Source organism: Zootoca vivipara, chromosome 16, assembly GCF_965207765.1.
Source record: "Zootoca vivipara chromosome 16, rZooViv2.hap1.1, whole genome shotgun sequence".
NCBI lineage: Eukaryota > Metazoa > Chordata > Lepidosauria > Squamata > Lacertidae > Zootoca > Zootoca vivipara.
In genome coordinates, this window is record NC_142599.1 from 31573151 (window position 1) to 31587142 (window position 13992).

Genomic DNA, 13992 nt, shown 5'->3' on the forward strand with positions numbered 1-13992 from the left:
AGAGACCAACTAAGTTTGATACCAATAACAAACTTAGTTGGTCTCTAAGGTGCTATTGGAAGGATTTTTATTTTATTTTATTTTTACTACGGCAGACCAACACAGCTACCTACCTGTAACTCAAATATATTTGCTATTTCTTTTAACTGTGCTTGAAGTATAATGAGTTAATTTGGAGGCGGCTATATCTCCAATTTTTAAATTAAAGAAGACAAATATAAATGAAAAGGTGTTCTTGATAATTCGGGACACTTGTGCATTTCAAGCTGAAATCAAAGTTGAGAGGGTAAGAGCAAGTAAATCTGGTAAACTTAAAAGGATCTGGATTTAACGGTAAATTGTTCCTAAGTCTATGTGTCACCAGATAATATTGTCAGCAGTCATTAAGTGCTAGAAATTCCTTTTACAGCTTTTCAAGCTGGAAGCTCTAAAAAGAACAGGAAGCTATCAAAGGGAAAGATTTGGAACCTCTGCCGGCACGCAATGAATAAATGGTTTCACAGTGCCTGCTGGGTAAATGGGTGGGTCTATGCAGATTTTGCACCAATCGCCATCGGAGTAACCAGGCAGACGGCTGAGAAATTGACAAAATCGAAATAATAATCTAGTTTTGAGGTTAAATTGTCCATGAAGAGGTTTCTGAGTTGGAAAACAGGTAGATATGTTGTCAGAGTGTATTTTGTGAAAGTGGAAACGGTGCTGATTCTGATGGGGCAGTGAGAGCTTTGCAGCGTCAAATACCCACCAACACCTCAAAAGCTATCGGAAAAGGTGACCCGCGTAATTTTTGTTGCATTTGTTATCGCTTCTCGGCCTTTTGGCTAAGATCAAGTGTAGTATCTGTTCTTATCAGTTTAATATCTGATATGTCCTCTATTTGAGGACTATATATTAAATGGATTTTTGGAGCTGGGAGATGGAATAGGGGCTTGCTCCGTCCACTCCATGCATCGACCTGGTATTGCAGTACCTCCAGGAACGGTGCACCTCCCTTCGGGGAGAATATTACTGGTGCAAAAACAGAAAAACTTTGTTTCTAATTTTGATTGTGCTTTGTTACATAGTTTATATTATACAAAGCTTTTGAGAAATACAACGCAGGGGCACTTTGCGCTTATTCTGAATGTTTAATTTATACAGTTGTCCAGCCAATGTTTGCAAAAATACGTATGTTTGGAGAGAAGTGATGAAAATGACACACAAAAGTGCATTATATTGGTTACAGGTAGGTAGCCGTGTTAGTCTGACGTAGTCGAAACAAAATAAAAAAAATCCTTCCAGCAGCACCTTAAAGACCAACTAAGTTTTTTATTTTGGTATGAGCTTTCGTGTGCATGCACACTTCTTCAGATACACTGAAATAGAAGCCCCCAGACGCAAGACCATTTGCAGTCGTTTACAGTCGTCAACAACTATCAGTCAATCACCCATTTCCACCACCCTTCTGAGTGATACCCCTCCCCACCCTTTCTCTATATATAAGCGTCTGGGGACTTCTATTTCAGTGTATCTGAAGAAGTGTGCATGCACACGAAAGCTCATATCTATGACAAACTTAGTTGGTCTCTAAGGTGCTACTGGAAGGAATATATATATATATATATATATATATATATATATATATATATATATATGAGAGTTTGCCTGCAAAAATTTGTACATTAGTCAAAACTGCCCTGCATCAGCCTGGGGTTGCAGTGCCTCCAGGAACATTGCCTCCAGGAACATGGCACCTCATCTCTGTGGAAGAATACCGCTGGTTTGGGGGGGGGGATGAAACAAGTAGCATAATGTTCTGCTTCAGAATGTTCTAGTTCCAAATTCTAACCAGCCAGGCTCTATTTCCAAAATGTTCCAATCACCTCCCCACCCAACCGCTCAGCGTTCCATGGCCATTGACTTTACTTAGTCATCATTGGTTTCCCCCCTAAATATATATATTTGTTGTACTTTCCAAACAGTCCTGCCTGCTTATATCTCCCGGGAGGGCGTCGTTTTGACTACATAAGGCCTGGCATTTCAATGAACAGGTTAACAAATATGCAGCAGATTTCAGGAATTCCCCACCACTGCCGCTCAATAAATTAGAGATTTAAGAAGGCATCAATTTCCATCCTTACTCCTGCTCCTCACAAGCAGCACTGATTCCTTTCTGCTGCAGTTTGCCTTCCAACAAGAGTCAAATTATTCCTCTAGCTGTCTGCTGTGGCAGAATTTTACACAATGCATTACAGTATGGTTATGTTATTTTACAATGCTCGTTTCAGTGCAAAGGCCATTCATTTCCATGCAAAGGAAATGCCATGCAAATGGGGACATAGGTTCTCATTTGCCCATATAAGGGAATGGCCGCTGCCCCACCAACCTCAATCTGTCCTCAGCCAGCCCCCTTCTGTCTGCCTTCCTAGGGAACAACGGGGGGGGGGCTGCCTGCCAGCTTCCTCCTCCTTAGAATCAGACTTGTCTTTGCAGAACTCAGCGAGGAGGAGGAGGAGGAGGAGGAGGAGGAGGAGGAGGAGGAGGAGGAGGAGGAGGAGGAGGAGGAGGAGGAGGAGGAGGAGGAGGAGGAGGACAACGCGAGAATTATCTGGCCCCACCTGCCATTCTGTCTCCACCTCCTGCCTGGGCTGCCTGCTTTCCCCACTTTAGTCCCAATGCAAACCAGGCACCACGGCCTGGAACCTGCAGTTCGTTAAAGTTGCTTGGAATAAGGGAAATATTTATTCTGCAACTCTGCTTTGCTTGGCTTGACAGCTGAGTTTTTGCAGGATGCTCTCAAGGGGAACAGGAAGTTAGGAACGGGAAGCTTTGTCGGACCTGTACAGGCAGGCAGGCAATGAGTTAACAGTTACAAGGACCATGACGTAAAATGGGCGGGAGTATGCAGATTGAGCACCAATCGCCATTGGAGTAACCAGGCAGGTCGCTGAGAAATTGGCAAGATCGAAATAATAATCTAGTTTTGATGTTCACTTATCGATTGAGAGGCTCCTGAGTTGGAAAAAAGAAGTAGAAATGTTGTCAGAGTGTATTTTATGGAATTGGAAACGGTGCTGATTCCGAGGGGGTGGTGAGAGCTTTGCAGCACCCAGGTACCCACCAACAACTCAAAAGGCATCGGGAAAGGAGACGCGCGAATTTTTTTATTTGCTTAGTATCGCTTCTCGGCCTTTTGGCTAAGATCAAGTGTAGTATCTGTTCTTATCAGTTTAATATCTGATATGTCCTCTATTTGAGGACTATATATTAAATGGATTTTTGGAGCTGGGAGATGGAATAGGGGCTTGCTTCGTCCACTCCATGCATCGACCTGGTATTGCAGTACCTCCAGGAACGGTGCACCTCCCTTCGGGGAGAATATTACTGGTACAAAAGATAGATAAAAATTTGTTCTTTATTGTTTGGTGCTAAACTATAATTCATCCTATTTCATGAGAATATGATTTTTTTTCTCAACGTTGTGTGTAAGCTCGAATTGTTTTCTCATGTCTCAAAGAAATACACCCGTTAATACCGTAAATATGTTTGTTTCTTCTTAAGGGTTGGAATGACCCCTCGGAGGCCATCTATTCTAGCCGAACCGCCTCCAATGCAGGACTCTTTTGCCCAAGGGTGTGTGTGGCGGCTCTTGAACTCACAATCCTGAAGCTGAGTCTCATGCTCTACCGACTGAGCTATTCCAGCATGCTCATTCACATACTCATAAAAACAAAGGGCTTCGACCCCATAACAATGTTTGAAGCTTTGGGAATTCGTGTCTGCAACGTAGACGTGCCACATAAGATCCATTCTGCATTTTTAATAACTCAAGTCTCTTAGGGTGGCAGCACAAGTACACTTTGGAACTCCCTGCCTATTGATATCAGGCTTTCGTTCTACTTTTTCAGTGCCTGCTAAAAACATTTTTGTTCCTGCAAGCGTAGGCAAGTTTTTATACAGTCGATGAGGGTTTTAATCTGTTTTTAGTCGAATGTTATTTTAACGTTTCAAAAGTCTTGAATAGCAGAACTCTTTGAGGGGTTTAGCGGTGTATAAATTTTATGAACTAAAATAAATAAATTCGAGGAAGAATCGCAACAGCACCGCAGCCCCATAAACACGAACAAGCAACCTTAGCAAAACCCAAACAGCAAACGAAGCAATAAAAACCCACTCAAATTGGCAGATAACGAGAACCTCAACCCGCTTCCCTAGTACGCATCGGTGCGGTGGGTCCGTGCTCCCTCCAAGAATTACCGTAGTCAACATTTCTCCTCCCACGTGGCAGAGCAGTAGCGAAACACATCAGGGAAATGGTGGCAAAAGTTTGACCTGCTTTGCAATTGACCCAGATGCCGATGTTCTCTTGCTTTGCAGCGCTGAACTACTTCCTCCTTGTACTCTCCTTAGCTCCTCCTTCCCCCTTCCTCCCGCCCCCCTGAAGATGGCTGCAGCAACAGCAGCAAGCTGGCTGAAAGGTCCTCCGGGTGTTTTCAGGACCCTCTTGTGCTCCTCGCTTTCTTCTGCTTCTTCCTCTTCCTCTTGGTCAGGTGGGTGCCTCTCGCGCCAAGGAGAGGAGGGAGGGCAGGGAGCTTTTGCACAATCAAGGTTTGCAAAAGGCTCCTTTCAAGGGATCCGAGCATTGATCCCGATCTGCTCGCATCAAACTTAGACCGCGGCTGGGCTCTGGATTTGGAGATTGTTAGATGGTGTTGCCTGTTCGAATGAGGGTTTGCTCTGAATGCAAACGCGCCATACATCTGAAACACACGTGCTCCTCAAAGATTTCTGGGAGCTGTAGTTTGTTAAAGGGGTGCCGGGAATTGTAGCTTTGTGAGGGGTAAGATGCAGTTTCCCAGGATTCTTTGTGCACAACCACAGACCGAAGGCACCCCAAAGAGGAATGCTATGCTATGTAAAGAGTCTTATGCTGTTTATCTGCATTTTTTTTATGTGTGTGTACACGCGCACACACAGACACAATTGGTCTGAGAACATCAGGTGCAGAAGCTAAGCAGTTTTGTGCTTCATCAGTCCTTGGATGAGAGATCATGGCATGTAAGAGCAGGATCTAAGTTCAAGTTATTATTTCCCCAAAAAAACATTTTTAAAAAAGAATATAACCAATCTTTTCCCCCCTTCTCCTCCAATGGTGTTTTTGCATTGGCAAATCTCACAGTTTGCCTTGAGCATGCTGATTCCTTCCTCTTGGTTCTTGGTGGTCCCATTTTAGCTGCATTTCAGTCAGCACACAACACCTGTGTTCATAATTGGAGGGAATAAAGGTGCTGACCTTTAAAGCCCTAAATGGCCTCTGCCCAGTATACCTGAAAGAGCGTCTCCACCCCATCGTTCTGCCCAGACACTGAGGTCCAGTGCCGAGGGCCTTCTGGCGGTTCCCTCGTTGCGAGAAGACAATTTGCAGGGAACCAGGCAGAGGGCCTTCTCGGTGGTGGTGCCCGCCCTGTGGAACGCCCTCCCATCAGATGTCAAAGAGAAAAACAGCTACCAGATTTTTAGAAGACAGCCTGTTTAGGGTGGCTTTTAATGTTTAATAGATTATTTTATTTCATTTTTCTGTTGGTAGCCGCCTAGTGTGGCTGGGGAAGCCCAGCCAGATGGGCGGGGTATAAATAATAAATTATTATTATTAGACTAGAATAGATGTTCCTCAGCGTCCCTTCCCACTCTGATTCCAACTCTGAATTATGCCTTTAGAAAATGGCTACCCCAAGGGAGTCCCACAGAAGGGCAAAAGCAGCCTTTTAAGGCACTGAGGCCCAGTCCCAACATCCTGTTTGTAGCTTATGCATGATTATTTGTGCTTATCATGACCGTGTTGGGGCAATTGTATGCAATCCAGCTTTCAATACAGTTTGAGCCTGCAAAAGTCCTGGGGCAGCCACACTGCTTCATCCCAAATTGGCGCATAATGCTGCAACCTTCTGCTTGAATCCTGTAACATTTTATATCACAAATCTTCTGGTTTATTTTTGTCCTGCAATGATGATGATGATGATGATGATTTTCTCGAATTATAAAACAAATGAGAACATAACGAACACAATTAGGGAATGTACATCAAATGATAAATTTGAATATACATCAAATAATAAATATCCTACTTTTGTTACGGGGGGGTTGGACTAGAACAGATGAACCTTGGGGTCCCTTCTCTACGATTCTAAGTCACAAAAAATGGGCTGGTTAGTGCCAAGGGAGTAAACCACCTTGGATTTAACTTCTGAGTAGTAAATATGTGTAGGATTGCGCTCTGGAGAATACCCTGTGAAATAGGAAGCCTGCGTGTTTCGTTTTAAATTTTGTGGGGTCAGAGAAAGGCAAGGCAAGCTGAGGTCCAGCAGATATGTGGCCTCGCAGTTGACATGCGGCACCTTCTGCCTTTATCCATCTTCCAGGTGATCTCCTTCGGCAAATGGACCGGCGTGACGCCTGGGACCGCTTCTACACCGCTAAGGAGAAAGGAGCTTCGTGTCCTGGCCACTTCGACTGGTTCTTTTCCTACGAAGATGTCTCGGGGTTCCTGCTCTCCTTCCTTCAGAGCTCGCTGGCCGGCCGGACCCAAATCCTAGACGTCGGCTGCGGCACATCTGCTTTAAGTCTGGGGCTCTTTCGAGACTCGCCCCGGCAACTTCGCATCTCGTGTTTGGATTTCTCCCCTCCAGCCATTGACTCCCTGCGACAGCTGGTGAGGGAGAGCCCCCCGCCGGGGCACCCCCTTTCAGAACTGCACTGCTACCTGGCCGATGCCACTGCTTTGACCAGCACCTTCGAGGAGGGATCGTTCCACCTCGTACTCGACAAGGGGACCTGTGATACGCTGCTACGATGCCCCCAGGGCCCGGGCAGAGCCAAGACGTTGGTGTCAGAGTGCCTGAGGGTGCTGAGGCCCACAGGCAACCTTCTTCAGTTTTCCGATGAGGATCCGGACGCCAGGGTACCGTTTTTGGAACAGGCAGGTGGGGGGAAAGTTACCGTGAAGGAAATCGCGCATATCAGTGGCATCTGTTACTATGCTTACATACTAAGCCCAGGCTCTTCAGGGACTCGTGGGGCTGTCAAATAGAAGAGGAACCGGAAAATTCTATCCTGTGGGGTGGAGGAAAACCTTTGAGGCCAGCCGGGGTTTAGAAATTGGGTGCTAGCTAATGCTCTTCAAGGAATCGATCGTGTAGTGTGGCAGCATCTGCTCTCTGGAACTCCTTGCCACTTGACTTTAGGCAGGCGCCTTTGTTGTGCTGTTTTTAATGTCTGCCAAAAACTTTTCTGTGTAAGCAAGCCTACCCAGGGAAGGAAGAGCTGGAAGGGGGGAAACAACAGGAATGGCAAAAGGGAATGAAAATGAGCCGGTTGAGAGTTATTCTCATTTATTATATTTCTCACCCACCCTTCACCACCAGGCTCCAGGGTGGGTTACAACAAATTAAAAATACGTTATTTTAAAATAAGTTACAACGAATGACAGTCGAGAGAATAGGATGGGTTCTAAGATATACATACCAGTATATATCTGAGGTGTCAAAGAGGTTGATCTTCGGCATATGACAAAAATTACATAATGCAGGTGCCATACACAACTCTGTGGGGAGGAATTTCACAACTGAGGGGCTGCCACAGAGAATGTCCTTGCCCAGGCCTCCACCACCACCCCAAATTTTTGAGGGTGGTGGAACTACCAGCAGGGGCCCCTCTGCCAACCCTAACACTCGAGAGGCAGCCATCCAGATACCGGTTATTTGGGGCCTAAGTAATTGAGAACCCCAGACATTATCCTGGCTGTTGCATTTTGGACTATTTGACGTTTCCAAATTATCTTCAAGGGCAGCCCCGCATGCAGTGTGTTGCAGTAATCCAGCTGGAAGTTACCAGAGTGTGGAATACAGTGGCCAAGTCATTTCTGTCCAAAAGCTGGATCCAGGAGTTACCATCAAGCTATACAGAGATGCTTCTTCTAGCTGCATGTATATAGATTTAGGCGCAGGCAAAAAACCAAAGGTGGAGAACCCCCTTTCGATTTGAGGGCCACATTCTCTTTTAGACAGCCTTTTGGGGGCCTAGGGGGGAAGCAGGTGTGTGTGAGGAGCAGAGGTGACTGGAAAGAGTCCCAAGGGCCAGACAGAGATGTGAAGGCCTGGGGGGAATGTTTTTTTATATAAAATAAAATAAAATAATAATATTATTATTCCATGCTTTTTTCTCCCAAGCCTTCACATTTCTACACCTAGAGAGTCACATGTGCCTCTCCCGCCCCAGTTTAAGCCAAGAGCTAAATGGAAAAGGAGATGGCACCATGCAGGAATTGTGGGGAGGAGCTTCAGGCCTAATCCTCTGCTGACAGACGCTCACCCCCGGTTGATAGAATGATGCTGGTCGCCTTTGCCATGTTTGTCTGCAGGCCCCTTTGCCTGGGCTGTCTGCCACCCCTCCGAGAGACACCTCAAAACAAAACAGCAGGAAGCCACTTTTGCTCCTTTCCAAGGCGATGCCCCAGAGTCCCTTTCCAAGACGTTGCCAAGTCGTGATTAGACGTGGGTGGCGTTGGGAAAGTGCCGTTTCTGTCCACCTGTCCCAGGGAAACGTCGTGCAGAACGTTACAGAAGCACCTCCTCCACATCGCTGTCGAAAGATGACAATCCTTGGAAAACAAGAAAACAGGAAGAGGGGGAAGGAGGTTATAGTCGGAGCTGGGTAACCTGAAAATCTCTCGCAAATAAGTGGGACAGGTACAGAAAAAATATAGTAAAAGTTTAATATCTATGCCAGCATTCGAGTGATTGAGGATAGTTAAAGAGTTGCACTTACAAAATGGAGGATGCACAGTGTTGTTAGAATGTATTGGATAATAATTTATAGGAATGGTTACTAAGCGGAGTACGTTCATTTTCAAGAAATATGTATATGCATTGAGAATTATCAGGAAGTCAAAACTCAATTTTTCTTTTCCTTTTTCCCCCTTTCTTTTTTCTTTTTCCTTTTTCGTTTGCGGTTGACTCCCTTGTGCTTGCGTCTAAGGGTTGATATAAAATAAGATGACAAGGGACAAAGAGGGTAGAGAATATTTCTATTTTGGTGTGGGAAAGGGTGACAGTTAAGGAAATGTTGGTGTAACAGTGTGTAAGAACAAATGAATATTTTTGGGTTTTTGATTTATGACTTTTGTATCTATGTTGCTTTTTGTATTGGTAAAAATATGCAAGAAAAGAAAAGAAAATCTCTCGCAAAGGATTCTGTGCCGTGTTCACTCAGTAAAGTGTGGCATACTAGGGTGCTATTTTTCTAGAAAAAGAGGTGCCATGAGCGTCTCCCTTGATAATAATAATAATAATAATAATAATAATAATAATAATAATAATGCCAACCTTCATCAAAGGATCTGAGGGCGGTTCACAAGAATAAAATACAAGCTAAAACATAAGTAAATAATTAAACCAAAACAACGAAAATAACAGCAATGGCGCCCACCAGAGAGGTGCCAGAACTGAGCTCCAGCAAGTTCTGGCTGAAAAAAGGCCCACCCTCGGATCAAGTTGGGATTTGGGGGGGTGGGCACTAGTAGGGCACTCACCTGCCCCCAAGGCCTCCTCGCCGTCAGCAAAGAGCTCGTCTTGCTCAGCCTCCTCCAGCAACGTGAAGTCGGGGGGCCACCGCAGCTCCCCGCTTTCCACATCGCCCCCTTCGCTGGGTTCCACTACAATGGAGGGCAGGCGAGACTTGCCTGGCCATGTCCCCACATAACGCTCCTCTTCATACAGCCTCCGGGAGGCTGGCCCCTTGAAGACACTCTCACACAGTTCCTCGCATGGCACTTCTGGGCACTGGCCCCCGCAAGGGTCTGCCCGGACACACATCTCCTCACACGGCAGCTCAAGGGGGTCCCTGGACATCTCCTCGTAGGTCTCGCCAGGGAGGTCGCCACATGACTCCGAGGGGGAGCTCCGGAAGGGGTCTGCCCCCAGGCCCTGGGGAGGGCTTAGGAAGAGCTGGAGAGAGAAGTGCAGAAGAAGTTTTAACCCAAATCAAAGAACGGAAGAAGGCCTGTTCACCGGTTGACGAATTCAGGACTTGGGAGAGAGGCTGGGTGCTGCGCACCATGTGTTCAATTAAACCACGTGATTTCCCCCTAAGAATCCTGGGAACTGTAGTTCAGCAAGAGTGCAAGGAATAATAGGGGCAAAACTGCAAGTCCCAGGATTCCTTGGGGGAAGTCGCATGCTTTAAATGTGTGGTGTAGCTTTCAAGCAGCTTATTGATGGTCAGAGCGAGTTTGACAATGGAGCCAATGCCCCTAGAGCAGGCATCCCCAAACTGCAGCCCTCCAGATGTTTTGGCCTACAACTCCCATGATCCCTAGCTAACAGGACCAGTGGTCGGGGAAGATGGGAATTGTAGTCCAAAACATCTGGAGGGCCGAAGTTTGGGGATGCCTGCCCCTAGAGCATGGGTAGGCAAATTAGGGCCCGGGGCCCGGATCTGGCCCAATCACCTTCTAAATCCGGCCTGTGGACGGTCCAGGAATCAGCGTGTTTTTACATGAGTAGAATGTGTGCTTTTATTTAAAATGCCTCTCTGGATTATTTGTGGAGCGTAGGAATTCGTTCACTTCTCCCCGAAAAATATACCATAGTCCGCCCCGCCCCCCCACAAGGTCTGAGAGACAGTGGACCGGCCCCCTGCTGTAAAAGTTTGCTTACCCCTGCCCTAGAGAAATGGGTGGGTTCTCTCTTCCACCAGCGGAAGCGAGATAACCACCTGCTGGGCTGCTCTAGCTCAGCCATGGGGAATCTGTACCCCTCTCGATGTTGTTGGACTACAACTCCCTTCAGCTCTGACCATCGGACATGCTGGCAAGGGGCTGATGGGAGTTGGAGTCCGAAAACCTCACTGGACTCCAACTCCCATCATCCCTTTGCCAGCTGGGGCTGATGGGAGCCGGGGGCTTAGCTGACCCCCAACTTTACAATTCTGCAGCTAGCAAATTGCTATGGATTTGGATAAGGTTTGTGTTGCTCACATCATCTCCAGTTTGCCATTTTCTTTCCATGTAAATAAAGCTCTTCTGATAAATAAAACTTGTTTGGGGTGGGGACTCCAATTGCAATAGACAAAGCAGCAGAGCTCACACACAGAGCCTCTGCTTTGAGCTAGCAGTTCAGCTCTTGCAAAGCTTGCCTTTGGATGTCCCAGTTGCCAAGACCCTAGTGAACAGGGAACATCAATGAGGACATTCACTGGCTTTCTGATTCGTGCTTTAGACACTGGATGAAGAAGAAGAAGAAGAAAAAGAGTTTGGATTTGATACCCCGCTTTATCACTACCCGAAGGAGTCTCAAAGCGGCTAACATTCTCCTTTCCCTTCCTCCCCAACAGCAAACACTCAGTGAGGTGAGTGGGGCTGAAAGACTTCAAAGTGTGCTAGCCCAAGGTCACCCAGCAGCTGCATGTGGAGGAGCGGGGAAGCAAACCCAGTTCCCCAGATTACGAGTCTACCGCTCTTAACCACTACACCGCACTGGCTCCCACACTGGATGAGAAGGATAAGGGAAGTTGCTCAACTTGCATAGGAGGGAATTATATTATCTGAAGACGGAGGTGGAGAGGTGTTCCCATCTTACCTGGGTGTTCAAAGAAGGCGCTTGGTGGGAACTGTCCTCCCTGGCTGAGATCCACTGCATCTCCTGATCAGTGTTCGGACCAGGCTCACCACTCATGGCAGGATCCAGACCTCCTGTAGACATCTGGCACGCAGCACACGTTTCGGCCGGAGTTTCAGGGCCCTCACAGCCCCTCATCATTTCAGTCATGACTGCATCTGGGAGCAGGCACTCTCAGGAGGTCCAGGGAGACTCGAGCCCCTTCCAGCTTTTGAGACCCCATCCACAGCAAAAAAATAAAAATGAATATACATGCAAGCAAAACAAGACCTGAGAGGACACAGGCACCACAACCTAATCTTGTGTCATCAGAACCAACAGAGTTTTACAAGCGTTTTAAAAACTTTTATTATGTCAAGAATTATGGAAGCAGTCCTTTGTCAAGGGTGCAGAGAGATGTTGGGAGGCCCCTCACAGAACTACAGTTCCCAAAGAGGTACAACAATCATTATCTTTTCACGGGGAACTTGTAGTTCTGTGGGAGGAAGAGAGAGGTCTCTGAGCAACTCTCAGCACCCTTAATACATAAAGGTCCAGTCGCGGACGACTCTGGGGTTGCGGCGCTCATCACTTTACAGGCCGAGGGAGCTGGCGTTTGTCCGCAGACAGCTTCTGGGTCATGTGGCCAGCCTGACAAAGCCACTTCTGGCGAGCCAGAGCAGCGTACGGAAACACCGTTTACCTTCCCGCCGGAGCGGTACCTATTTATCTACTTGCACTTGACGTGCTTTTGAACTGCTAGGTGGGCAGGAGCAGGGACCGAGCAATGGGAGCTCACACCGTCGCAGGGATTCAAACTGCCAACCTTCCGATCGGCAAGCCCTAGGCTCTGTGGTTTAGACCACAGCACCACCCGCGTCCATACCCTCCAACATTGTTGTTGTTGTTTAGTCGTTTAGTCGTGTCCGACTCTTCGTGACCCCATGGACCATAGCACGCCAGGCACTCCTGTCTTGCACTGCCTCCCGCAGTTTGGTCAAACTCATGTTCGTAGCTTCGAGAACACTGTCCAACCATCTCGTCCTCTGTCGTCCCCTTCTCCTAGTGCCCTCAATCTTTCCCAACATCAGGGTCTTTTCCAAGGATTCTTCTCTTCTCATGAGGTGGCCAAAGTATTAATCCAACATTAATCTGATTAAAAATAGGGATGTCTTAAGGAAAAGCAGCACATTCTGAGATCAAATCAGAAACCAGAACGGCTTCTGAAAACCCTCGACTGTCCCTGTAATAACAAACAGCGGCTCCTCCCCCCTTTTTTAAAGGGGGAAGCCATGATTGTTTCATGTTTTGCTTTGAATGTGAGGTGTGCATGCGGCCTCAGAATCGCTGCTGCCGTCCCTCTCTGATAGCGGAGAGCTCAGGGTGCAGCCGCTTAAGAAGGATTAGGGTCTGAGTGCCCTGACTCTGGCCTGGGATCTCACGGAAGCGCTAAAGCGCTTTGTCCTCGTGGCCAGATAATCCTTCAGCCATAAGATATGCCCACATATCCCATCACTGCATGTGGAGCAAAGGTGACGTGACCCCAGCATGCAGATATATATTCCTAAATGTACAAGGCAAACACACATGCATAAGTATTGTGTCTGAAATAGTACAGGAGAGCAACCCTGAAGCCATTTTGCCTTTCCCAAATTGACCTCAATAATTTCTCTGCGGGGAGGAAGGAAATGGGGAAAGCTTTTCAATTGTCTTTGGACTGTAGGGGCTTACACCTCCCTGTAAATACAGTCTGGCAAGTATCTGTTAAGCTGAGCACACTATCAATATGCTTAAGACAGTGGTTCCCAACAGGTGGTCCGCGGACCCCCAGGGGTCCGCGAGCTATGCCAGAGGGGTCCGCAGGATGCTATTAGAATAAAAAAAATATTAAATATATTTCGTATGATAACAGATTTTTTGTTTTGGCCGCTTCCTGCATGAGCAGAGTCTAGCGCAAAACTAGAATTAGATAGAGGCAGTAGTTCTGCTGTATGCCGTTAGGTGGCGCTTTACAAACACTACTGTTTTGCAAAGAGGCAGCGCGCGCATTCTACTAACGCTCACCTCCCCAAGATGCTTTGCGCGCGTCGGCTTCATTTGTGCGCTACTGCGCAGGTACCCTGTCTTCTCCATTCCCCTCCCTCCTCCCTGGCGCGCGCTGCCTCTTTGCAAAACAGTAGTGCTTGTAAACAAAGCGTCGTTTTTCGCGGAAGCTACAGTTCGCGTAGTTAAAAATGGACCGTTGGTTAAAAAGTGGTTCGTTAAAACAACAAAGGCCTACAGATGAAGAGGAAGATAATGCACTTGATGTTCAAGCAACTGTAAAAAACGTATAAATATAAAATATAAAAAGACTCTTAAT

At 46.9% G+C, this 13992-nt stretch overlaps 2 protein-coding genes and 2 non-coding genes across 10 annotated transcripts; 3 read left to right on the plus strand and 1 right to left on the minus strand.

Moving 5' to 3' along the window:
* Positions 1-801: 801 nt before the first annotated feature.
* Positions 802-992, plus strand: LOC118076611 (U2 spliceosomal RNA). Its single transcript, XR_004691519.1, has one exon. It is a non-coding gene; the product is annotated as a U2 spliceosomal RNA (small nuclear RNA).
* A 2015-nt stretch (positions 993-3007) lies between these two features.
* CSKMT (citrate synthase lysine methyltransferase) lies at positions 3008-9225 on the plus strand. 7 transcript variants are annotated; one of them, XM_088659276.1, is made up of 3 exons: positions 3008-3092; positions 6399-6937; positions 8396-9225. In XM_088659276.1, exons 2-3 carry the CDS (start codon positions 6416-6418, stop codon positions 8690-8692), a joined length of 819 nt encoding a protein of 272 aa, XP_088515402.1. In that variant the 5' UTR covers positions 3008-3092; positions 6399-6415; the 3' UTR covers positions 8693-9225. The 7 variants fall into 7 exon arrangements, with proteins under 7 accessions (XP_088515402.1, XP_034955315.1, XP_088515403.1 ...); XM_088659277.1 differs by lacking the exon at positions 3008-3092 and adding an exon at positions 4388-4529 and having other exon boundaries at positions 6399-6959; positions 8205-9225; XM_088659278.1 differs by lacking the exon at positions 3008-3092 and adding an exon at positions 4388-4529 and having other exon boundaries at positions 6399-6959.
* On the plus strand, positions 3157-3347 carry LOC118076616 (U2 spliceosomal RNA). The gene has a single exon (XR_004691524.1). It is a non-coding gene; the product is annotated as a U2 spliceosomal RNA (small nuclear RNA).
* On the minus strand, positions 9163-11801 carry LOC118076238 (uncharacterized). The gene is made up of 3 exons (XM_088659920.1): positions 11613-11801; positions 9566-9980; positions 9163-9170 (listed from the first exon to the last, which is right to left on the minus strand). The coding sequence occupies exons 1-3, from the start codon at positions 11799-11801 to the stop codon at positions 9163-9165; spliced, it is 612 nt and encodes a 203-aa protein (XP_088516046.1).
* Between the last annotated feature and the right edge of the window lie 2191 nt (positions 11802-13992).

Coding starts and splice junctions, on each gene's coding strand:
- CSKMT (XM_088659275.1), top strand. CDS start 4,424: ATGGCTGCAGCAACAGCAGCAAGCTGGCTGAAAGGTCCTCCGGGTGTT. Junction 4,530..6,398: donor TTCCTCTTCCTCTTGGTCAG/GTGGGTGCCTCT, acceptor TCCATCTTCCAG/GTGATCTCCTTCGGCAAATG. Junction 6,938..8,395: donor ATGAGGATCCGGACGCCAGG/GTACCGTTTTTG, acceptor GTTTGTCTGCAG/GCCCCTTTGCCTGGGCTGTC.
- LOC118076238 (XM_088659920.1), bottom strand. CDS start 11,801: ATGACTGAAATGATGAGGGGCTGTGAGGGCCCTGAAACTCCGGCCGAA. Junction 9,981..11,612: donor CGCCTTCTTTGAACACCCAG/GTAAGATGGGAA, acceptor TTCTCTCTCCAG/CTCTTCCTAAGCCCTCCCCA.